The 25,251-nt window shown below is 41.3% G+C and overlaps 2 protein-coding genes across 4 annotated transcripts in view; one reads left to right on the plus strand and one right to left on the minus strand.

Annotated features, from left to right (window-relative positions):
* Window positions 1-1,113: 1,113 nt before the first annotated feature.
* Window positions 1,114-23,494, minus strand: SEPTIN2 (septin 2). Of its 3 annotated transcripts, none has more exons than XM_048314816.1 (13): window positions 23,407-23,494; window positions 20,164-20,196; window positions 18,918-19,038; window positions 15,617-15,703; window positions 14,620-14,743; window positions 10,864-10,998; window positions 10,508-10,625; window positions 9,105-9,206; window positions 8,666-8,811; window positions 7,938-8,021; window positions 6,177-6,234; window positions 4,158-4,270; window positions 1,114-3,744 (listed from the first exon to the last, which is right to left on the minus strand). In XM_048314816.1, the coding sequence occupies exons 2-12, from the start codon at window positions 20,170-20,172 to the stop codon at window positions 4,166-4,168; spliced, it is 1,089 nt and encodes a 362-aa protein (XP_048170773.1). In that variant the 5' UTR covers window positions 20,173-20,196; window positions 23,407-23,494; the 3' UTR covers window positions 1,114-3,744; window positions 4,158-4,165. The 3 variants fall into 3 exon arrangements, with proteins under 3 accessions (XP_048170773.1, XP_048170772.1, XP_048170774.1); XM_048314815.1 differs by lacking the exon at window positions 23,407-23,494 and adding an exon at window positions 22,522-22,615; XM_048314817.1 differs by lacking the exons at window positions 10,864-10,998; window positions 23,407-23,494 and adding an exon at window positions 22,522-22,617.
* Window positions 22,698-25,251, plus strand: part of LOC125331000 (high density lipoprotein binding protein) — a 39,218-nt gene continuing 36,664 nt past the window's right edge. Inside the window, exon 1 of the mRNA XM_048314811.1 lies at window positions 22,698-22,805. The gene's annotated coding sequence lies outside the window, so the exon portion shown is untranslated. The remainder of the gene's footprint in view (window positions 22,806-25,251) is intronic.

The raw sequence follows: 25,251 nt of genomic DNA on the forward strand, positions 1-25,251 counted from the left end.
AATAAAAGCCAGGGCTCAGCACACTGCAATAAGCTGCTCCTCTCTGGAGTTGCCACAGCATTCTCCTTGCAAATATTGTCACTTTACCAGGGTCCTGTACTTCTTTAGGGGTGAACTTCCAAACCATTGTAGCAGAGAATTTCCCCAAAACCTGGCTCATATTCTCCCATGCTGTGCATGTCTATTCACCCTTGGGGGCAGATGTCTGAATGACCTCCATAGAAATCTCTGCCCTGACTCTATGGTATGGAGTCCACTGAGTAGACCTGGCAGACTTAGCAACAAGAACACGCTTTCCTAAACATACAAAGGGAATTCAAAACTCTCAAAAGCTGTTGTAACAGGCCTGAGGGAGGAAAAAGGGGCAAAAAGCTGGGGAAAATCATCCTTCCCTGCTCTCCCTGGATAGCAACACTGAACACTCATCAAGTGACCCTCATTGCCCTTCATGTTATCATGTCAGGAACTGGCATCCCACAGTACAGCAACAAAACAACCCTGATTGCTCTCTCTGCTCTGAAAAAACTCCCCACCAGGAGCATCTACAGCAATATGTAGAGTTAGGCACCTCACCCACATGAACGGACCGAGCAGCATTGTGACCAGTGGCTCTGTACGAATACAGAAAATGCTTGGATCAAAACTATTTCCAACCCATTCTGGGCAGTTCTGTTGTTATCTCACCCCTTTGTGCCCCACACTGGGGCCTAGTTAAGGTTGTGTAGTTTAGGAATGGTATTCCCCAGTTTAGTGTTCCCACTGAAACTCCAAACCACTCTGCCAATCACCTGCTCCCTTTTCCTCTCTCCCTCTTTTCTGCATCCGGATGGAGAGGAGAACTGGAAGCACAAAATGTAAAGATCACACACTGTTATAAGAACAATTTACTGGAAACAGCAATGAGATAAGAAAAGGAACAGTAATAGCAACCATATTAATTAAGAAAAGGGTACAAAAGACAGAGTGATTCACATGCAAAAATCCTTACCATGGAGGCCAACCCCACTCACGGCCACTCCAACCCTGCCCTTCCTGGTTGGAACAGGACAATATTTCAAACATATCACCACAAAATAATATTGATTATAATAAAGAACCATAATAAACACAAAATAGCTTTTTAGCAATTTTTATTACGGTTTTGGCTAATTGCAGTACATAGAATATAACAGGTTTTTGTACCAAGAACAAGTAATTTTTGCTATCAACTATAAAGGTCTCCAAATTCAAAGTGGTTTTACTCCTAAAATAAAAACCATCACAACACAGTAACAGAAGAAGAACTGTGGCCAGTTCAGCAAGCCACCAAACAGAATCTACCTTTTGTCCCCAAGTCTTTCTGCTGCTCATAGCTTTCTTTTACCAGCAGCTTTTCTGAGAAAAGCAGTCTTGCTTTTCATGCCTTAGCACAAACCCATGAACTTCAAGACCATCCCAAGAAAAGTGAAGGGGAAACAGATCTTCAGAGACATCAGGCACACTATGAACAATTGCCCCAAGGGCTTGGGAAGAAGCAGCAATTAATTACCTGTCTTGAAATGGCTAGTGCCATAAACTTGTTTTTTCCCATTAAATACCAAAACAGAGTACAAAAATATTTCTCCTGCTGAATTTTTAGATCAGTCTTTTTTTGCTTAAGAATCAAATGAAATGCTTTATCCTGATCAAATATTTTAATAGATGTGTAAATATTCCAAAGAATCACACACTGCCTGAAATAATTTCACAGATGGTCACCAAACAGCACTAAACAAACGGACAATCTGCTCTTGTTCCCATGCTAAAAATATAGGAAAAAAAGTAACAACCCAATATACACAGTGAGAGTGACAAGTACAACCAGGCCCCTGTGCAGACATTTTACATTTCACAGTTTTTCTTCAAGTACAGGCTCATGGAAATAGAAATAAATAAGGTGGTGTGGAGTGTTCTCTGACAGTGCTGCTACATTACTTTGGTCCTATACTTTCTTTTGAAAAAGCAACTCAAGAATTTAGAAGCATATGTTTTTCCATCCAAGTTTTATATGTAAAGATTTGACAAAATGGGACTTAACTCTTCTGTGCATCTCAGCATACAAAAAGGTTCTCATTTTCACTTTTGTCGAGGTTAGGGAAGGTCAAATGAGCCGTGTCAAACTTTGATAGTAATTACTTTTGAAAAGAGAGCTGGAGCTCCCCAGCAAAGGCTACGACACAAGGTTTTACTTCACATTTTCAGAAAGATTCAAACATAAACCAGTAGTTTCAGGCAAGCAAAAATTTCAGTTGATTAACAGGTTTATATTTAATCTAGCCACTGAAGTACCATTGGAATTATACACTAGCTGTAGAAATTCTATTATTTTTTTCAAAGAAACATTAACAAAATTATAAAAGTCACAGCTGCACCTGAGCTCAAAGAGCTGAAAGAAGTTGCAATTCTATCTGTTCATTAGCTGCTCAGATAAGGATGTTTTGTGACAGATCAGATGAAGAAATCTGATTGCTGGCTTTATCAGAAGCAGGAGACAACCCGAGGTGTGTCACTGCTTGCCCTGTCAGCCACCACCAGGGCAGGTGTGTGCTACAGTGTGATTACTTTCTGCAAACACAATACGAGGCATGATCTGCAGCACAAGTCCAGCCAAGATAAGAATAGTCTCCTCTGCTATCAGTATTAAGTGACCGTGGCCTAATAAAAATATCAGCCGCTCCTGAAGTAATACTGCTGACTCCATCCTGGAGCAAGAAGTTAGAATACTGTTTGCATTGATCCTGTCAGGAACAGATCACTTTTAAAAAGAGAAGCGTGCTAATATGTATTTTTATATATTTATATTTTTACTACATATAACAGTTTGCAATGCCCTAAAAACACTATGAAAATACTGATTAGGAATTATAGAATTTCTTACGCCTTTGGATATAGGAAACACCCATGCATAGAAAACTACTCTTCGGAGTTTACCTCATTCAACAAAATCAGCCTTATTCAAGTTTATTTGGCTACAGTAATGCCAGAAAATAGCAGGAGTGATTTGTGATGGCCTACAAGAAACTATTCAAAATTAGCTGCAATAGAACAAGAGATTTTAGGAAAATAATAACCCTCAAGGTTAAATCTAAAGGAAATAACGTCTGTCATGTAACATACAGTGTGCCTCTCACAGAGGCATTTCCTCTTCTTTCTTTCGCTAAGACACAAGGCATGCTTGAATTTTCATTTGATATTTTGCAGAGGCCAAGGAAATCCTCTGCTGTGAGCAGAGACAGAGAAAGGGCTGCTGGTCTCGCACACATATGTAAACACTGCAGTATATATAAAAGTAACCTTGCAGGGGTGCAACCTTAGTGAGGTGACTGTTACCTGGCACTGAACAAGGTATCACTGACAGCTGTTTATTTCTAAATGGAATACAAAGTTAAAAGCAGGGAGCTAATAAGGTATATTAAAAAAATATTATCTAATGCTTATCAGGCTAGAAAGCTATCAATTACTATTTTGTATCCCTAATATAATAGGAAATTTAAAATAACCCCTAAGTAAGAAGGACTAAAGAAAACAAAAGTCAAATGTGTATAATATATAAAAATACCAACTGACTACATGTTACGAAATACATCTCACAAGGTGTTACCACAAAATATTCCCACATTAAACTCTACAGCAAGCTCCAGATCACATAGAAGCAAGAGGCATCCTTTCTGCCTCCACCACTGCAATCCAACTCCAGGTCTCCTGTAAGTCAGGGGATAAAGTCATCTAAAAACAAGACAGGAAAATACCATTTCAGATAGCAGTCTTCTCACATTAAGAAACCTGAAAGAACTGCACATATTTTATAAGTCACAAGGAAACAATGAGTTACTTCATCATGAGCTTGAGAAACCTGTTTAAACTATTTCAAAGACTTCCTCCATAATTCTGACCAGTATATATTGTATTGGCTTTCTGGAAAATTTTCATATACACACACACACATACAATACCACACTGTTTACTTTGACTCCAAGCCATTTAACTTTGCAAACAGCAGTTAATCTGTATAAATTAAAAGTAAGACTGAAACCTATAGAAACCCATCTTGCAAACATTTTTCCAAAACTTCTTAATACCAAGCACATTAGAGAGCAGCTAAAGGAGAAGCCCTTTAAGTGGCTATTTGAACATCTTACCCAAGACTTTACACATGGTGCCCATGAACTGCACTGCTGTCACCTTCTCCACTTTGCATCTGCATCTGCATCTGTGCCTGCATTCTTGCAATCATCTCCTGCATGCGACGGAGCTGGAAAAGCAGCACAGAAGAATTCTGTACCCTAATCTCACTTCAGAATATAATTTTTCACTGTCACCACTCTATTACTTATTTTTATTGAAGAGGGATCACATATCTGCATTTTCTTTATCTGACACGCAATGATCTCAGGTTATGGCATCTTCTTTTATTGCTCTTCATCCCTGAAGAGGCTGGCATTTACTGACCAAAATAAATAGGCTTTATTGTTGTACTGTGGGATGGGATTTTTAAGCATCCCTAAATGGAAGTCTCTGACGTTAAATGTATAAAAATTATGGTTCTGAAGCATGGAACAAGCATTTACACCTACTAAAGTTTATCAGAAAAAAAAGCAGCTTGTTTATGTCCCTCCAAACTACTCCTGTATCTGTCATCAAAAAAAAAATTGTCAAGATTACTCCCCAACTCCCTTGCTAGCAATGACTAGGTGGAAGCAAGTATTACAGGCAAACCATCCAATGAGACAAAAGCATAATTAAACTTGGTTGAAGCTCAATTTTAGAGTATTGCATTTAAACATATTAAACATTTAAACACAAGGAAAGTATGTAACTCATCTACTAAGATTAATTGAACCATGTTGCACATACATTACTTAAATCCTTTTGTTGCATCCAGCTCTGACAGGTGGCAAGTCAACCTCACTATGGAAATAATTTTGGGTGCCTTTGTGCACTTACACTGTAAACTCAAACTAAACTGTTAAGCTCAACAATAAAGTTAAACCTGTAGAATGTTTACACTATACTTGTTTTACATATTGCTTGAAACAACAACCCTTTTCATTTTCATTCAGTTATATTTTGGGACTTGGGTCCCCACTAAGATCACTGGTAGAAGTCTGAGCATCTGCTTGTGCTAGGGCAGGCTAAGGAGCTCATCTAACTCAGCTCTCTCCCCTGTACAAGCTGTTAGGAAGTGCACGGAAGAGCCTGACAGCCAGGTGCCCACTCCCAGAGCTTATCCACACGTGCTCAAAATCTAGAATCTGTCCCTTTGGAGCTTGCCAAACCAAAAAAATTCTACCTCTGCATTTAGTGAGCACATTCATGGAGAAAGCAAACTCTCCTGTCTCAGCATTTTTTGCCTTACCTGCTCAAAAATACCTTGCTATGTTCAAATTCCATGCTAACAAATACCACAATCTGCAGACTATGTTAGAAGTATCTTTTTAAATTGAAATCAGCCATCTATTAATCCCATTAATCTACTACACAAACGACCTCTTGTTTGTGTAGTAGATTCTCATTCATCCTGCCATCTATGATCATGTTAGTCCCTTTCCCTCCAGTCATCTACTTCTCAACAAGGCTGTTAATCTCATCTACCCTATCACAGGACCTGCTTCAGGTCTCCACTTCAGCCTTTCTGCCCACATTTTGCTTTTCATTGCACTTTTTCTAGTCTTGCCTATCTACAACCTTTTTGAGTTAGAGGAACAACAAAAGCAGCATTAGAGCTACGCATTAGGAATTTGTCATAGAGGCAGAATGAGAATTTCTGTTTTGTTTTTTATTTCTGACCCTTTCTACCATCATTCCCTCTTTTGCTGCAGGGCTGAACTGACTTTGTCCCAGTCTGCAGTTGTTAAGTGTAGAACCCTAACTCCCAAGAGGATGGTTCTCCTTGCCCACGCAGTGTGCGTTAATCCATCGCTGATCACTACAGTGGAATCATGTTTTATCAGATTCCATTTGTTCCAAAAAATCCCTATCCTGAGTCTCCTCTCACCTCTTTTCATTCTGTTTTCTTAGTGAAGCTTAAATAACTTTATATTGGCATATAACAGTTTTTCCTTTATGAATTATTAAGATCATATAAATATTTGCTCTAAAGTAGCAACAAAAGAACAAAAATTCCCCCATTATAAGAATATAAAGTTCTGTCATCTTACTTCTGCTTCCTTCTCAAGCAGAATCTGGTCTTTATTTACTTCTTCATCTTCTATTTTCCTAAAATAATATTAATATTGTTAGAACCATTAAATCATTAAGGTTGGAAAAGCCCTCTGAGATTGCTGAGTCCAAGCATTAACCCACCATTGTGTTCACCAGTAAACCACGTCCCCAAGTGCCACATCCACAAGCAGTTTGAACACTTCCAGGGATGGTAGCTCCACCACTGTCCTTGGGCAGCCTGTGCCAGCGCCCAAACACCCTTTCTATGAAGAAATTTCTCCTAATATTCAATCTAAACCTCCCCGGTGCAACTTGAGGCCGTTTCCTGTTGTCCCATCCCTTGTTACTCGGGAGAAGCAATTGACTCCCACGTGGCTTTATTCAAGATTATCTACCACTTTGTTAAAAGCTTTCTCCTACTCCATGTCACGACAGGAAGATCTACTAATGGATCTAATCAAGCAAGTGCCATCAAATATGCAAAGCAAACAAACTGGTGTTTGTTAAAAGGTTAACAGAGAAATAGATTGTAAAAAATCTGCTGTGCCCCAAAGCCTCTGAGATCATTAGTGAGTACAGTCAACAAGCACCTACTGCCAAGCACTCCTGGGAGCAGAAGTGCAAGCTTGAAATACACTCACGTGAAATCTACTCTCACTTACAGTAAACCTGACTATGTCCTAGCACCGCCTCAGAAATGTGAAAGCAAAGGTGTATGGGCCACTTAACTAGGCAAGATACAAAAACATGCTTTAGCTTCACATACCCAACTTAACAGCAACTTGAAATCCTCTAAAAATTGGATGACCTTAGGTCACATTACTTCTAAGGCCTTTGTACACACCTGTTGGATAAGAGACGCCAGAACTTGGGAAATTTGGGGACTTTCACCTTGAATTTCAGAAAGCAGGATTTAAAGTCAGGAGAGAAGAGCATTTCATCTTGCCTGTAGGCCAGTGCTACAAGCAGAAACAAACTCCTTTTGCTGAAAACTGACCAGACGTGTGACAAAATCTCTGTCAACAGCAGGATGGGGAAACTTGTGCAAAATGCCCCAAAGCCCCCAAAATGTGCAATTCGGAACCCTCTAGTGGCTGTAAGAAGAGACGCAGCTGAAACACCTAAACCAGGAAACACGTGGTTTCCCACAAGACCTCACCAACTCATCTTTACAGACCCTGCTATTGTACTTAAAAATGGGGTGTTTTGCCCAGTTCTCTTTCCAGGAAAGATGTGCCCTACCCACCCCAGCTCAGAACAGGGTTGACAGCCATTACCCTGTGGCTGCTATGTAGAGAAAATTATGTATGTCATGTTCAATAAAGCACCTCAAAAAAATTCGATCATCTCTTCTAAAGACCCAATCCAAATATTCCGGCTGCTAGTTCTGAAAAAAACCCACACTCTTTTTAACATATCAGCTCTGATCTAATTTTGCAGGTTTTTTAAGACAACATTTATCATAGACATCTGTCCTACTTAGTACCTTTGACATTCCAATCCAACTATGTTCAAGTCTCAGACCAAAGCACAGATGTAACTATTCTCACAATTCCCTAACTCCACAACTGTCACTTCAGATTTACCAAATATTTTTTGTTACACTCTTTGTAAGCTGGTTGATAGAACTTGATGTTGACTGGAGTCACAGAGCTGCCCTTGATCTACCAAATCCAAATGCAATGCTAGGTGAGACACACGGAGCAAAATATAAATTCAGAAGAGGAAGAAGCAGCATGTAACCATGAGATGACAACCTGCTGCCTCGTTTGAGCCTCTCAGAGCGGAAGTTCTCATAGTGAAGATCCTGGGTCACCTCCTGAAGGTCTTGCATATGGGTGCTGGAGGAAGAAAAGTAATTAAAACATAAAACATCCTTATGCCACATCAGTTTACTTAAGTAACTCACATTCAGCGCTGTCTTGGATCAATGGGCTCAGCATGCACACCCAATTAGCATACTAATCTAAAGGCTAATTTCAGTTAAATTGGTGCAATAAAGGACACCGAGAGATCACCTCAGCCCTGAGACTTCCCTGACAGAAGCTGTACTCCTGGGCGAGGCCTCTGATGAATGTGAGCAGGCGAAACAGAGTAGCAAAGACCAGGAAAAAAACCAAGCAGTGGACTTTTCAAGTCTGCTCCTTTGCAATTGTATCTGCTTAAAGATACATTGAAATAAGGACAACTTGTTTTATGTTCCTGAGGATCTGAGTAGCAATACAACGCTAGGTTGGACAAAAGAATTAGACAAAGCATTATTAGTCTGAATCACTAATTCAGATTGGAGAGAACCTATGGGGCCTGTGTGGTCCAATCCCTGACTAGGCCTAGCTCAGCTAGGTAAAGGGTGCTCATGGCCTTCCCCACACAAATTCTGAATGTCTTCAGGGATTACACAACTGCAGCAAACCCCCAATACAGTGCTTGATTATCTTGGTGATTGTTTTCTAAACTACTATTTAATTGGAATTTTCTAACTTACATTAACATGGTCCTCAGCTTCAGGAAGTCATTATGCTCTGGATTCTCCACTTCAACTACACCCCATGGGTAGAGCCGACCTCTAACTTTTTTACCTTTTGCTTCGATGAGTTGATTGGACCCCACTACACAAAATGGAATGCTGGCCTGAAAGCCAAAAGTGCAAAAGTTACTTATAATGAACCAGGACAAACAACTCCAAGAACAACTCTTGTTCTGCCCAGCACTGCATATTAAGGTAAAAAGTTCATAACTCTTTGAATTAAAAGGTGTAAAATGAATAAAAGTAATTGCTGCTACCATCTTCCAAGCTAGGGAAGCCTGGGCAGACACACAGTGACTCACTCCAGGTTGCATTGCAGGTCTTGTTCTAAAGCCATCTGAGCAGTCTGAAAAAATACAATATATTATCCACATATAACCTATTAAACCAGTCACACCTTCAGGAGTCTGGTCTGCTCTTTAAAATCTTCATCCTCATCAGATTCAGCATCAGGCAGGTGATAAATCTTGATGCCATGCTCTTCTATTTCATCCAGAATCTGAGATTTGCAATAAAAGAAATTTATATAATATGCATGTAGAATCGGCACTTTAAAATCTTAACATAAAATTACTTAATATGCAGTCTCTTAAGAAATCTGGATTTATCTTACTGATCCAAATTACTCAACAAGGATTTGGTTTTAAATACCATATTTCTTCATGGTATTCAACAACTACTTGCCACAGACTTTCAGACAAACAACAGTGTTCACAAAACCACAGTCCTTTGTGGAAACTGTGTTTTGTTAAACCTCTGCAATTTTTTTTGTAATAACAAAAGCATTGACTCAGAAGTCATAGTTGCTTTCTACAGCTTAACCTCCTTGCTCTTACCTCTGAATTACAACTTGGGAGGTAGGGGTGGGAGTGTTTGAAAAACTGAGATATACACACAACAAATACTTTTTTCTTCATGACTGCCAGTAACGGCATCTGCAGCAGGAATCCATTTGCCATAGACCCCAAATTTTGCTCTTTAAAAAAAGAATAATCCTTATTTCTGCAGAATTCTAGCACAGTAAACGTACCTACTAGAATATACTATATAAAAAGTCTCTATTTTTATTCCAGATTGGGTAAGATAGCTATAAGGATTTTCAGAATAACTGACAAAAAATCATAAAGTTTTCAATGCAAGAGCTAAGACTGCAGCATGCCTTTGAGAAGTTAATCCTAATGCTTCTTTCTAAACTTCATAGCTGTTATTAGTGTGTAATGGTTTGCTGAATTCCACCTCCTCTCAGCAAATACATCATCAAGTCCTGCAAGACTGAATGTGTTAAGAGGTCCTGCCTCTGGAAGAAAGAATTGGAATGCTTTAGAAGGAGTGATATAGGGGAAGAAAAACAACCCCAAAATCAGAAACATCACTGAAAATACCATTTTTTAACCATCAGAATTCTGACTGGGTAAAAGAAAAAAATATATAATACATATGCACATTCCATATGCAGATACTATCTCTGCTTTGGGACTGATTAAACAGGTAACAGACCAATTACCATCAGCAAATGTATTTAAATATTTTTCCAAAGTTTCAAAATTCACTCAATCTAATTGTAAATGTAGCCAGTCTGCCATTTTGCAAACAGCATTCTAAGGACAATTTCTCAGTTAAATACGTAATAAAATAATTTACAAGATACCAAACTACATATTAAATGATGCTACACTGTGCATGAGATTATATTTTCCTCAGCTAGGACAGAGTAAGGTTAATGAGAACACTCCTCTCTTCAGCCACCATACTGCTACAACCAAAGCACAACACATTTCTGCAAGCCAGAAGAACACTCACCCTTTTCTTTAGTCTCTCTCGCTCTTTCAGAGAAAGTGTGTCAGCTTTTGCAATCACTGGTACAATATTTACTTTGTTGTGTATGGCCTTCATAAACTCAACATCCAGAGGCTTAAGGCTAAAATTAAAACATGGAAAAATTTTATTTATTTTTACTGTAAATTACCAATTTATTTTCACTCCAGCATAAATATCTCTCTTTACACAGAGAGAAAGAACACAGCCAATTAATGTCAGCAGTTATAGCACTTGCTTAAGTACTGGCAACCCGATTCTGAAAATTTAAGTCAACAGGCACAAACCAACTCTCTAAAATAAAACAATGAAAAAAAAAAAAAAGACAGAGAAACACCTACCCATGACCAAATGGTGAAATGAAATAGAAACAGCAATGAACTCGATTATCTATGATATGCCTTCTGTTCAATCCACTCTCATCATGCAGGTATCGCTCAAACTGCTCATCAATGTAAGAGATTATGGTCTTAAAACTGTAAAACAAGCATGGATTTGAGAAATCACCAAATGGTCCACAACTTTAGGACTCTTTCAAAGGTAATATTAAACCACTAAGATACCCTGCTGATGAACCAATCTTCTGATGGACAAAAATTCATTTACTGATTCTATAGAACAGGGAAAATAGAAGAGCATGTATCTCAAAATTTTATTTGAATTCTAGAATAAAAAGCTACTATGCCTATTAGATATATATATAGTAAGATAAAATATATATAACCCAACCTCAGTTCTACAACAAATTTCTCTTGGGTTAGTGTTTATATCTTGATTAACATTAACCACACATTTTCAAGATATTTTAAGGTTCTTGTTCCAAACTGATTTAAAATCATAAATGGTTGGCGTTGGAAGGGACCTTTAAAGATCATCTAGTTCCAAGCTACTGTCATGGGCAGGGACACCTTCCATTAGTGCAGGGTGCTGTAAACCTTGTCCAACCTGGCCTTGAACACTTCCAGGGATGGGACAACCACAGCTGCTCTGGGCAACCTGTGCCAGTGTCTTAACACCATCACTGTAAAAAGGTCTCTGCTACATCCAACCTAAATACACTGTCAGTTTCAAACCATTGCCCCTTGCTCTGCTACTACAGGCCCTGTTATTAAGTCTCTCTCCATGTTTCCTGTGAGACACTTTGATAAATTTCAAGGCATCAGTAAGGTCTCCCTGGAGTCTTCTCTTCTCCAGATGGAGCCCAAACTCTCCCAGCCTCTCTTTACTGCTGTTCTAGCCCTTGAATCATTTTCGTGGTCCTCCTCTGCACCTGCTCCAGTGGGTCCATGTCTGTCTTGTGCTAGAGCCCCAGAGCTGGGTGCAAGTCTCACAGGAGCACAGTAGTGGGGCAGAACTCCCTCCCTCAACCTGCTGGCCACACTGCTTTTGATGCAGCCCAGGATATTAATGGCTCTCAGGGACTGCCTGCTTATATCCAACTTTCTGTTCCCTAGTGTCCTGGTTCTGGCCCAGATCAGCAGGAGGGGGCAACTCCAGAGAGGAGCAACTTATTGCAGTGTGCTGAGCCCTGGCTTTTATTTACTGGACACTGCTTGTCACTAGAGAGCACCCTCAGGGGAGAAGGAGGAAAGCAGAGCAACAGGCACTGTGGCCTTTCCAGCTGCAGCTGAACCACTGCAACAACCTGTGCCACGAACAGTTGCCCCTACACAGAAGAAGAAATCCAAGACCAAATCAGTTTGCTTAGTGAAGGATGAAGAGGAAGCAGGGCCCTCACAGCAGGAGGAAGAGACAGGGCCAGAGATAATCACCCGACTGCTATCCCTAGTGAGCTGTGAGATACATGAAAAGATTTCAGCCGCCATCTGAGGGAGCCCCTGGCAACCCAGCTGCACCGGTACTGGGATACCACAGCCCACGCTATGGAACCAGATGGTAGGGAAGCCAAGCAACTGGGATCCCTGGCCTGGGATGTGCGCATTGACAAGGGGATTGGGAAGAGGACAGAAACTCACAGCTCTGGTGGCGACTCCTGTCAAGTGTGAGGGAAAGGTATTCTATCAAGGATGATCTAATAATGTGACTAGGCAGGTGGAAGGCCATGGAGGAAGGTATCCAGTACCTGAGAGAATTAGCTGTGCTGGAGGCAATCTATAGGGGTCCAAATAATGATCAGTGCCCTGTAGATCCAGATGAGGTCCACTGTACACAATCCACATGGCAGAAGTTTGTACGGAGCACGCCATTGTTGTATGCCAACTCATTTGTGTTGTTGTCAATGAAAGGAGAGCAAACAGTGCTTCAAGTGACCTAACTCTGGCAGTAATATCATCTTTTTTCTTCCCTACCAACCTGCACCTCAGCTGTGGAAAGACTGTCCAAGATTAAGAGCAGATTTGAAGAACTCGAGCAAACTAGAGAGGAAATGTTCCATACCCCACCAGTATGGGCCAGAGCCTCTGCTACTGGGAGCAAACACTGCCCTCCTCAAGAGGCACGATATGCACCAAGATGTAACCTGTGGTTTTACCCACATGACCACAGAGAGGACATGAGGAAGTGGGATGGAAAACCCACCACTGCCTCAGCAGCATGGGTGCAGGAGTTGAGAGGAAGTACAACCACCACAGGAAATTCTTCAAGGATAAACACAGCTCCAGTTTCCAGCGGGCATGTCCTCAGACAGAATAGAAGGGCTGATGTTACTTCTGATCCTCTTGGATGGGACCTACCATGAGGGGACTTCCAGGTCATATTTACAAGAAGCTAGCAATGAGTACCACAACCAGAACCAGCCTCCAGCCAGGTGGAGGAAAGAGACAATCCCTATTAGGCTGTGTTGATCCAATGGCTTGGCAGAGCAGAACAAGTGTACCCTGATGCCATTGAGATACAAAGGGGAAGAATTTATTTCTGGGAAGACGGGGAATCCCAACAGCTGATTGCACTGGAAGCTGAAGTACATCTGGAACTGACTGCCTCAGGGTGGAAGTACAGCCTACCATTTGACATGGACTGATCCAGACTGCACTGGAAAAGTGCAAGGCTTCAGAACACTTGCAATACATTGATTACATCACTGTGTGGAGAAACACGGCAAATGAAGTTGTTGAAAAAGGGGAGAAGATAATCCAGCTCTTCCTGAAGGTTGGTTTTGCTGTAAAACAAAGTAAGGTCAAGGTACCTGTCCAGGAAGTCCAGTTTTTAGGAGTAAAATGGCAAGATAGGCATCATCAGACTCCAACAGATGTGGTCAACGAAACAGCAGCTCTGTCCCCAGTGACCAGCAAGAAGGAAGCTCAGGCTTTCCCAGGTGCTGTGGGTTTTTGTAAGCAGCATATCCAGAGTACAGTCAGACTGTAAGGCCTCTCTATCATGTGACCCAGAAGAAGAATGATTTCAAGTGGGGCCCTGAACAACAACAAGCTTTTGAACAAATTAAACAGGAGATTGTTCATGCAGTAGCCCTTGGGCTCACCAGGACAGGACATGTGGTCTTGAACCAGAATTTCACTTTATTGGGAAGCACTTAATTTCCAAAGTTCTGGGGAAAGCCAGAGGTTACCTTGAGGTTCACGGGCTTGAGAGATGTGGGAAAAGGGATTACCGTTGAAAACCGATTGCCATTGATCTCAAGATTACTTCTCAGTATTTACTATAATGTAAATTTGTAAAAAAAAAAAAAAACAAACAACCAAACAATCAAAATCTAAGATGGTGAAAAGCACTAAAAAATTAGGCACGGAATCTGAGAATGCTCAAGTGAATGTAGACAAGATCTAAGGGTGGATTTTTGCTTGCACTGAAGAGTAGGTGATTTACTTTCTTACAGTATTATTGAGAGTCAAGGTCACAGTTCACTTAAAGCTCTTTCAAGCAAAATGAAAGTTAACAAAGAAAAAAAAAAAGTGCCACAAAATTTATTTCAAGTTGTGTCGAAGTCATTGATGCCTCTTTACATGTATCAGAATTAATTCATAACTCTGAAATTAAGCTTCCTCAAAATAAGAAAACGAAAAATCCCACCTCAAATTCAGCATTTCACAGACACACACCACACTTCCACCCCCCAGGACAGATAAGAAATCTATGTCAGTCTCCATAGATAGATCAAGATACATTCTCTGTGCACGTACCAGTCCCGACAATTGATAGCATCCCCATATCCTGGTGTATCTACAACTGTCAGCCGCAGTTTCACACCCCTCTCTTCAATTTCAACTGTTGAGGCTTCAATCTGCACAGTGCGTTCAATCTTATCTGAAAGACAACAAACTCCATCTTTCAGAATCAAATTTGTAAGACCGTGTCATTTTGAGATAAGCTCCAAAGATTAATTGGCAGATAAAACTGCATAAATATTATTCTATCGATTACATTTTAAGGCCTGATAACAGAAGGATTCAGTACATAAATTCTTTAGATGTTATTAGAGGACTATATGAGATTTCATACTTTTCTTAAAAATAATGTAGAAATTAAGGCAAAAGGGACTGACACAAAACCATAGGTAATTGGAGAACAATACAAAATTATACATAATGGATTTTTTTCCTAAGGCTGGAAGTTATATGTAATCATCAGCTAACATGATAAAACCCTTAAAGCAAGTCACTCAACAGGTAGCAAAAAGGGAAAAATTGCATCTTTTATTTTATTACAATATCCTCTTTTGTTGGATTATTGCATGCCTTGATTAACAGAATAAAAATAGGACAAGGGAATGAAGAAGAACAGGAAGTGAAGCCCTCATTCACTAAATATCCATCCAAAGCAAAGGAATTAAGGTGCAAGCAGGTATAAACAATTCATATGTTTACAATTGCAACAGATTAAAAACTAAATAAATTCTCTGATTGTTTTAGTTGATTGTTTCTCTTACTGTGGCACAATGACTATTTTTAAGCAAAAGAAGGGATCAAATTTCTAGATGCTAATACAAATACACCCAAGATCTAAATAACAAAGACCCGATAGACATCCCAGCTGCAGAGGAAAATGGTTTTATCAAACAGCTCAAGTGTCAGGAAATACATTAGAAACTCTTACAGCTAGAAATCACTGCTGGCTGTTACCAAAACTCAAAGATAAAAGCACTCAACTCCAAAAATCATTGAGCAAAGATGTATTTACCAGCAGCTCCTGGGATTATCCTTTCTGGGTAGAGATCTGTCAAGAAGAGGCTGTTTATTAATGTAGATTTCCCCAATCCAGATTCACCTGTGATTCAATATAAAGATAAATTCAACATATTTACATAAATAATTTCTACAGTATCTGGACAGTATTATCTGACTCTACATTTTTTCATATTTCTTTCAAATTAAAAATTTACAACTTATAATTTTGGATTAACAAAGTTTGCACAAAAGGGTTGAATAACAATTTTTACATCTTGGCTTTATAATGCACTTTCCCAGAGCTTTCACTGATGATTTGTAATTAATTCTGCTAGTCAAGCAGAGTTGGGATCCATTTAGACCTAAGATTTCCCATTTCATGTCTCCTGATTTTTAAGACATGCTTTTCTTTTATCACTCCAGAATGTGAAATATCATACCCAGTGAGAAGCTATATCCTCTCAAGGCTACATCATCCATTTAAACAATGAAAAATGCATTGCTGAACTTCTGCACAGCCAGGCATCATAAAGTGGGATTTATTTCTGCTTTTTATGACAATATGGCAAACAAGAACTAAAAGCAAGAGGAATATGGCCACTGAGTAATTTTTTTTATACTGATGAACTTGGGGATTACCAATTTGTACTGTAAATATATTTTTGTTCTAGAGATAAAGACGGCCATGAGGAAAGTTCAGAGGACAACAAACTAGTTAAAGATCAAGATTTTAATCAGAAAAAATGTTCATAGCATAAGAAAGAGCAGCAACTTGTAATGGTCAGTACTTGAATTCACTGAGGAGATCTTTTTCTAGAATTTTAGTTCTATTTCAGGTGTTGATAGAATTAAACTTAAAAATTAGATGTTAAAAAATGATGGGCCACAGAATCCCTGAGTAACACAGACTATTCTGCAATATGAATCTGACAAAAATATCTGAACAAAAGAAAAAAAAGATGAAAATTGTTTTTAAATAAAGATTTGAGTAGGGGCTGCCAGTTTTTAATGCCTTATAGAATGCAGCTTTCAAGGTCAGATTGTGCCAGTGCAGCCTTCACCAGTGAAGGTGACACGCACCCAGAGTAACTCAACAGTCACATGGAGTCATTTTGGCAAAACCAAAAAAAGTATGATTTCATCCAGTGCCACATTCCATAGTTCCAGTATGGGTAAATATTACATATAAACAAAATCAGTTTTCATAGTCACTGGCAACAATGATACTGGCTACAGTAGTTTAGTGACTCTTAACTGAAATAACTATTTAGATGAAGTCATAGCTAAATAATGAGAATAAACATAAAATTGTTAATAAATACAAGTGATTGGGATTTCTTTGGGAGCAACACAGCCAAGCAGCCAAATTCTTATAAACTCCAGCTCATATTTTCAGATACCACAGTAAACAATACCAGGGAAAAAAAACATAACCAAAAGCAAGGTGAAAAAGCAACATCATTGATTAGGATTCTGTCAGCACAGGCAGCTTTTAAAGTATTACCCTGCTCACAAATGAAGAAGGATGGCAACTTAATGAAGAATGATAGTTTGAAACAGGCACTGTGACACAGTCCACAAGGGAACATACTTAAACTCCATGCATATTTGAAGAGAAAGAATTCACATTCCAAACTGTTGAAATAATCAAAAATTTAAAGTATGGTTTATTTTATCTTACATCAGCTGCCTCCTTCTGCTAGTGTATCTTAAAATACCATTCCAAACTTTCAATGGAATTATTTTTTTCCGAGTTCTCTTCCTGCAGTTTTCATTTGTCCCTTAAAACAGTGGCAGGCAACAACCATAAAGTTCCACTTTACTCCAACATGGGTGGATTAAACCCCTTTCTGTTACTCTTACACCGTGTCGTTTCCCCTCTCTATTCCATTTCTATTTTACAAGAGGCTAGAAACAACTGTTGGTCTACATAATTTTGCACTGCTTTCTTCCAGAACTGTTTTACATGGCACTGTTTGCAATTAGAATTCAAAGAGATCTGAAAGTTAAGTTTAGCTACAGCAGAGAAAGCCCATCTCTTCTTTCTCCAAACTATTCCCACTTTTAGGATCACTGAACAGTAAATTCTGAAGAGTTACAGTAGATAGCATAATTTAAAGCAGCTACTTATAGTTTGGCTTGACTCTTAGATTTTATAAGATATCCTTTATGGTATCATCCAAATCAAGTCTAATGAAAGATACAGTAAACAACTACAATAAAATTCTAGGAAGACAAACATAAGGGCAAACTCTGTACAACACTGAAGAACAAAACTCAGAAGCAGGACAAAAGCAGTGCTAGGGCTGTCATTTGGCAAAACTAATGAAAGGTTTGAGGATAGACTCTCTCTGTAACTACTAAAATCAAAAACAATTAAGAAGTTAAACACCTCCTATCATGCACTGTGTGTCACCTCTCCTGCTCGTTCCCACTATGATCTCTCTTGGGCAAATCCAACACACAAATGGGATTTATTTCTTGTGGTGCCAGGTAATAAAGAGCCTAATTCTATCAGGGTACTTCTTGTGAAAGCAAGAATTACAGAGTTCAAACACCAAAACTCACAAGTTATGGCTCACAAACAGAGAAACAGAGAAGACACCCAAGCCTGATTTGGGAGTCTACTTAACCTTCAAGAACATCAACCGATTTCTCAAAGGATCAAGGTATTTCTTCTGCAGACACTAGATTTTTCTTTCCATTCCAGATACCAACGCAGATTCCCAATGAATTATCAAATAGAACAACACTTTAGATTACAACTGCTAACATAAAATCATGATCAATGTAAAAAGTAACAGCTCACACCAAAACCAACTGGTCCAATTCTCAGTCTTTCTCACTCTTTCACGAGAGTATTTGGAAGGGTTGAAAAGACTAGAGTTCAGATTGTTTTGAACTACAGAAGCATAAACAACATCTTAAATAGAATGGTCTCCTTAACCCTAGTCTCTTAATCAAAACATGCAAGTGAACCAAGACTGTATTCAAATGCAAAACCAGTTTAAAACTACATTTTAAATGGAATGCTGGAATACTGTAAGGGGAGAAGGAAGGAAGAAATGATTGATGGAGTGCACAATAAAATTTCTTCACCCACAAACTTATTAATGTATTCAAGCATGGTTTGAAATGTGGTAAACAACTGCTGCAAGAATCAATAAAATAGAAAAGAAAGCTAAATGCTACAGTACAGGAAAGTTTCTGATGCCAGCTGGAGCCTTACAATAGTGGAAGTAACATTCATTTTAACATCAAATTCCCTGTGAACAAGCACTAATTGTGAGAAAAACTGTAAAACGCTTCCTTACCAACCACCATAAGAGTAAATTCAAACCCCTTTTTCACAGACTTTCGGTGAACCTGATTGGGAAGGTTTGCGAATCCAACATAGCCGGGAGTTTCTGGATTGGTAAATTGAGCAGGCTGTTGCTAAAAATGAAATTTAAAAAATAAAATAAGACAGTAATAAACAACCACTCAAGACTTACGAGTCTGTAGAACTGCTTTCCTCACTTATCTCAAAAGGTTTGAAGCTACGTGACATACAAAGAGGAAACTACTCAGAGGTTCCTACTACTCAACAGTTTCACAAAGAAGTGCAAAACAACTACATTGACCTAGAGCTTAAAAAAAAAAAAACTTCACTTGTTCAGCTCTCCAGCCAAGATCACCTCAAGTAAAACAGATAAAACAGAAACAAAATCCCAAATAATTATTTATTGAAGTATGACAAAGTATGAAGTGTGGTCACTAATCACACACTTTTTGAACAGTCTTCACACACAGTTAAAATGAAACAGTTTTCTGTGGACTTGAATAAAAAGATGACCGTTTCTGATCCGTTTTTAGCACATCCAAAGGAAAACCCTGAGCAACTTGCGAAGTGACAGCCGTCTGCTGGAAGTGCTCTTCAGAGAGCTCTCTCAAAGTGTGGGGAAGGGGAATTTACACAGTAGCGTTTTGAATGCTCACTGCTACAGATATGGCAGAGAAATCTTTACATCTCTTATTTCCTTCCTCAAACACATTACTCAAGCACCCTTTATCATTCATTTCACCCTAATAAGCCAAGATGGATATTTTACCTATCATATTAAATGCTGGGGGCCAAGAATTAGATGAATCCCAGCATGACAATAGTATTTTAGGTTACAATATTTTAAATGAAGGATTTTATTGGAAAACCAGTTGATTCTATTAGCAAAGAAAGAAATTATATCTAAACCATCATTTTCTTAAATGAGTCCTGCTCAAAATAAAGTTGAAGAAAGGAAGTTTCAACGAAGATGCACCAAGGAGCTTGCATACAACTCTGACTAAAATCCTTCCAAGAGTATTAGTTAACTGCAGAGATTTATACTTGCATGAAACTACTTTAATATATGTTTTACATCACTCATCTTTCAATATCATGTCTCCTATAGACAGTAAATTTAGAATACCTTTCATCATCAAACAGCTGCAAGTTGCACAATTTGTCATTGAAGATTAGTATTTAAAAACAAAAAATAGGTTTCACATTGTTACATTGGAAGACAGAAATATTATTCTTACCTTGGACATTTTTAGGGAAGGGCAGGAAAAAATCTGAAAAAATAATAATGTTTTTCAGCTTCTTAAAAATTGTATGAGAGAAAAACTCACCCACAAACCAATGTAATATCCAATGTTGCACACTAAATTGAAAAAGAAGCATCCCTGACTGGATGTCCAGATTCTGAAACAGTGTCCACTTCTTCACAGAGCACAAGCATTTGACTCTCCTGTACTAACAACAGGCAGAATTTTCAGCTACCATTGCTCCTATAAACACAGTCAGACAATAAATTCAAGCAACATGAATGTGGGGTGCTGAAGGCATCAGGTGTGTGACAAACTGTTCTGAAGCCTTGAAAGTCCACATCCTTTCCGGAAACTAACCAAACCAAACACCCTGCTAAAAGACACCTTGCTCTTTACAGGAAACAGTTTCTTCAAAGCTAAAAAAACCCCCAAACTCAGTTATTATTTTTCTTTTCAATCCTCTTTCTCTTCAGCATTTTCCATCATGCTCGAGTGTTTTGTAAAGAGCTAACAGCTTCAAAACGAAACTTTTTCTCCTCCTCTTTTATCTAGATGCTTGCAAACTCAGTCATTCTACCTTCTGTCGCCAATATAAAATTTTCACGTGTAGCTGCATGTGAAATATAAAACATGCCAGGGACACACACACACAAAAAAAGTAAAGATTTCTTATCTAACACTTCTATGCAAAAAGGTCTCTTAACAAAGACTCACCAACCACTAACTTGCATGATTTCAAGAGATCATGTGATTTACCGTAGCAAAATAAAAATGTCAGCATATGCTGTATCTGCAAGCGATGAGAGCTCAATTCCCCTTTCTAGTCCCTCCCCTGGCTTACCCTCTTACCAAAGGGTATCTGTTCCCAATCCCAAAGCCCACACTCACCTCTTATCAAGCTCACTCACACTTCAATTCTACGGATTTGAAATTAGCATTGATTCCTTTCCATCTTCCAAGCAGATTTTTGTCAGCAAGTTCAGCTTCGTGTGAAATTACACCAAACTGCTTCAGTCTGTTTCTCCCAGCAAAGAGACATCTTGGAATCAAAACAAACTGTCCAGTGTTAGATAGCAGAAGCCCAACTTTTTGTGTCAGGCACAAGGTAAAGTTGTTTCAATGTGGGGACGATTTCGAGGATTTTCTTCTCAAAGCTACCATATAGGTGTATGTTTACACAACTGCAACCTCATTTGGGTTTGATGGGAGGTCCAGACTGAAGATGTTAAACATTGAAGCAATCTGGTGTCCCTTCTCATGAAGCCGAAGTTGCTAACAAAAATCCGGCACCCTGGTTACTCACACAAAATAAAAACTGGATAACATGGTTCTCAAGGGAAATTTCAAGACAAAAATAAATTCTAGTATCTGCAACATCTGCATTTCAGTCCATAAAACGATCTATGACCTGTGATGTATTCAACTAGTGAAGAGGTTATCCGTGAGCCTTTTATCATGTAAGATTGCTCTGATAGCAACTCTTCCTTCCAAGAGTGTTTCCTGCCAGTGATGTCATTGATTCCTGCTTAAGCATTCTCCATGAGAGGTTTTCAATGCCAAACAAAACTAGATCCTGCTGGAACACAGAGGAACATTCTTTTAATTTGTGAGACTTGTCTGTCACCCAACCATTTCTCAGAGGCAGGCTAAAGCAGAGGAAAGTTTCTCACAGCTGCTAAGAAACGAAGCAGCGAGCAGAGTTATGCAGACGGCTACAGCTGCACTATATTTTAACAAACGGACCAAGCACAGGAATCTTTCACGAATGATCGTTCCCACAGCGTTCCCCTCAGGTCTGAGCTCTCCGTCACAGGCAGGAGCACACCCGAACCCGAAGGCCAAGGCCCTGCTCGACCGCAGCCCGAGCTCGGGGGGCTTAGGGTTGAGGTCGGGGTTAGGGGCTTAGGGTTCGGGTGCCTCGAAGCAGCCTGGATTTTCCTCAGGAGATGGTCAGTCACATTCTTCACCCTCCGGTTTCAACAGCGCGGCCGGAGTTTTCTACGAGACCGTGTTCAGAAGCGACTGCCTTACACGCTGTGGGAGAGGCTCCGCTCCTCCGCGGCCCCCGCTCGAGGGTCCCACGGCGGCCCATACAACCACTAGGTCCCGCGCTGGGCGGTGCCTCACCGGGGACCCCGGCACCGCCCGCAGCGCCCATCGTCCCGCTCCCTCCTCACCAGCATCACCCAACCTCAACCAAACCCCTCAGGTTCGGGGCTTCGCCTGCGCGGCTGAAAAGGCGAGACCCTTCTCCAGCGCTCCTCCCCGCCGCCTCCCCTCATCCCCGCTCCCTTTGCCGCCGCGCAGAGGGACCCCGAGCTCCCCCGAGGCAGGGCAGGGCCCCCTCACCTCAGCGCAGCTCAGCTCGCGCCTCCCTCAGCCGCCAGCTCCGAGCTCCGCTCCCGCGCGCGCACGGCCGGAGGAGGGGGCGGGGCCGCCCCGCCCCAGGCCCCGCCCCCGGGCCGCGCCGGGCTCCGCGCGCAGGCGCGCGCCCCATCCCCATAGCAACCCGCTGGGACGGGGCGGGGCCGCCCGCATGCTGTAGGTCACGCACATCCCCTCTGCTGCACCAAGATGGCGGCCGGGCCGGCGGCCTCGTACCCAGCATAGGCTTCGCTGCGGGCCGACTAGAGGTAATGCCGGGCCCGGCGCGGGAGGGCGGGGGCGGGAGCGCCTCAGGTGAGCGGGGGGAAGGCGCGGGCCCGGCGCCGCGGCCGGGCGCGTTCCGTCGCCCGCAGCAAGATGGCGGCAGCGGCGAGAAGGGCAGCGGGCGGGATGTGCAGCGAGCGCCCGGCCCCGCTCTATGGTCGCGGCCGCTGCCATTGGCGCAGCGCGGGCCACGTGCCGCCGGCGCACCCCGCACCGGGCCGGGGCGCGGGGGCTGCCCCAGGGCCCCGCTCCGCCGCCCGAGGCCCCGCTCCGCCGCCAGCGCCGCCTTGGCGGCGGGGAGCGCTCCGGGGCCACCCAGGAGCAGATAAAAGCCATGAGTCATGTCCCGCTTCCTTCCCCTGCGGCGGATCGGCCGGGGCTGGGCCCTCGCCCCCGCTGAGGGGATGCGGCTGAGGAAGCTGGTCGCTTTCCCCCTTCGTTCGGCTGGTGGTGGGGCCCGCCCTGTGTCCCCGGGCCCGGACTGCTGCGGGCTCTCGAAGTGCCGTAGTCTCCATTCCCACTGTTCCTGGTCCCAAAAGCTGAGGCTGCGCCCTGGGCCGCGGTGGGGGAGGGTTTTGGCCTCACCTGTGGCACTGTAGGTAGTGTCAGCCGCCTCTGTGCATGATGTGTGAGGAAATTCAGCCTCTGCTGGCCTGCTCTCTATGTCTGCAGTGTGGTTTTATTTCGGGTTATTTATAGACCAGGATGATCCAGCAATCCAGCAGCCCTGAAGAGGGTTAAGCACAGGGCGCTGATGATTCTTGAGCTATAGCTGAAGTGACACATGATAAGTAGCACTTCCCATGATGGCTTTCCCCAAACGGTAGGAACAGTTTCCTACCTGGCAAGAGTAATTTCTTCCACTGATAGACAAGAAGCAAGAGAGGAGATTGTGCTGGGAATGTTGGTAATGTAGAGATCAGTTAACTTGTAAGATGAGGTAAGGGCCTTGAATTCACTAAGTTTAGAATTTAAACATTCTCAGCTCCATATCTGGGAAGGGAAGATTGGTGACATTCAGTCCCAAGGAGTTCAAAAGAGAAATTTTTTTTCCCATCCTGTTGTGTAATGACAAAGAAAAATCTGCACACTCATATGTGCTGTGTTGCTTTATCACGTTTTCCGTTCAGTAAGGTAAGTGAAGAAGCTGCCTGGCAATTTAGTCTCCATTTTTCCTACTGCTTCTGTTCTGACAACTGTCTTCAGTTAAAAGACAACAGATAGTAGTATGGTTTGTGGGTTTTTTTTTCAAACCTGGTTTGGAAGTGGTGTTTCATAGGTGGGCCGGATATCCCTCTCTCTGGTAAAAGAACATATCAGAGGTGAAGCAGGAAAAGAAGTGGTAACCTAATGATTAGCTGTGTGTCTGCTAAAGCTCTGTCTCTATCCCTTTGCCTGTTTAGATTTAAGCTGTTAGAAAAACCAGTCTTCCTACTTGTACATGGATTTTCACAAAGCATGGCCCAAATCGTAGGCAGAGCCATCCGCAACAAAAACAACCTTTTTCATAAAGGTCCACGGTATAATTTTACAGGGATCAGAATGACAGGCACTTTTAGGAAAAGCTCTCACTAGATAGGAAAGTAACAGTAACTGGCAGTATGTAACTGCGGGGTGGCAGAGGCAGTGTAACCAGCCGGCCTGAGCTTTGCCACTGCTGCAAGGTACAGTAAGTCCAGATCATTCTCAAAGGACAGTTTTCCAAGTAGCTCCTAAGAAACAGTTAAAGACTGCTCCATGTTTGTTCTATGTAGATCATTCTGGTGTGTCCACAGCTGGTAGTTTGATACACACTTCTGTATCCTCCTTTGTTGCAAGTTAAGCTGATTTTTTTTTTTGTTGGCTTCTTTTTTGCCTCTCCCACACTTCTGCTTGACAGGGTGAAAAAATTGATATATCTTCTTATGATTTTGAAGGTTGTTATGGTCCCTACTTTTTCATTGGCCTCACTTACCTAGACTGGGATGATGAGGGACGAGGTTTCCCCTTGAACTGGAATTGGATCATAATGTTGCTGTTTGTTGCACAGCATAGTGGTAACAATAGTAACTTGGTTTTGGTAGATTAAGGGCAGTTGTTCTTAGTCCTAGCTGGTCTTTTTCCATCTGACATTACGCTGCCTCTGAAGATAGTATGGTCTGTTAGAAAGCCCAAGTAACCTTGGGCTTTCCATAGCTGTTGAGTGGGAGCCATCCCACACAAGGCAAACTGTGCAGTTTTCACCTTTTTGAAGAAAATTGCCATGTTTTACTGGTTACAGTATTTTGGGTGATACTGCCTTTTCCAAAGCATAGTATTCTTGTTGTATATAGAAGCTTGTTAAACTGGTACAAATGCACTTAGGATGGTGCTGCTGTGAAAATTTGGGTAATTCATCCAGTCACTACTGGTTGGAGGGTCAGAGTAGTCAGCAGTGGCCCTGGGTCCAGT

Source organism: Corvus hawaiiensis, chromosome 10 (genome assembly GCF_020740725.1).
Source record: "Corvus hawaiiensis isolate bCorHaw1 chromosome 10, bCorHaw1.pri.cur, whole genome shotgun sequence".
Taxonomy (NCBI): domain Eukaryota; kingdom Metazoa; phylum Chordata; class Aves; order Passeriformes; family Corvidae; genus Corvus; species Corvus hawaiiensis.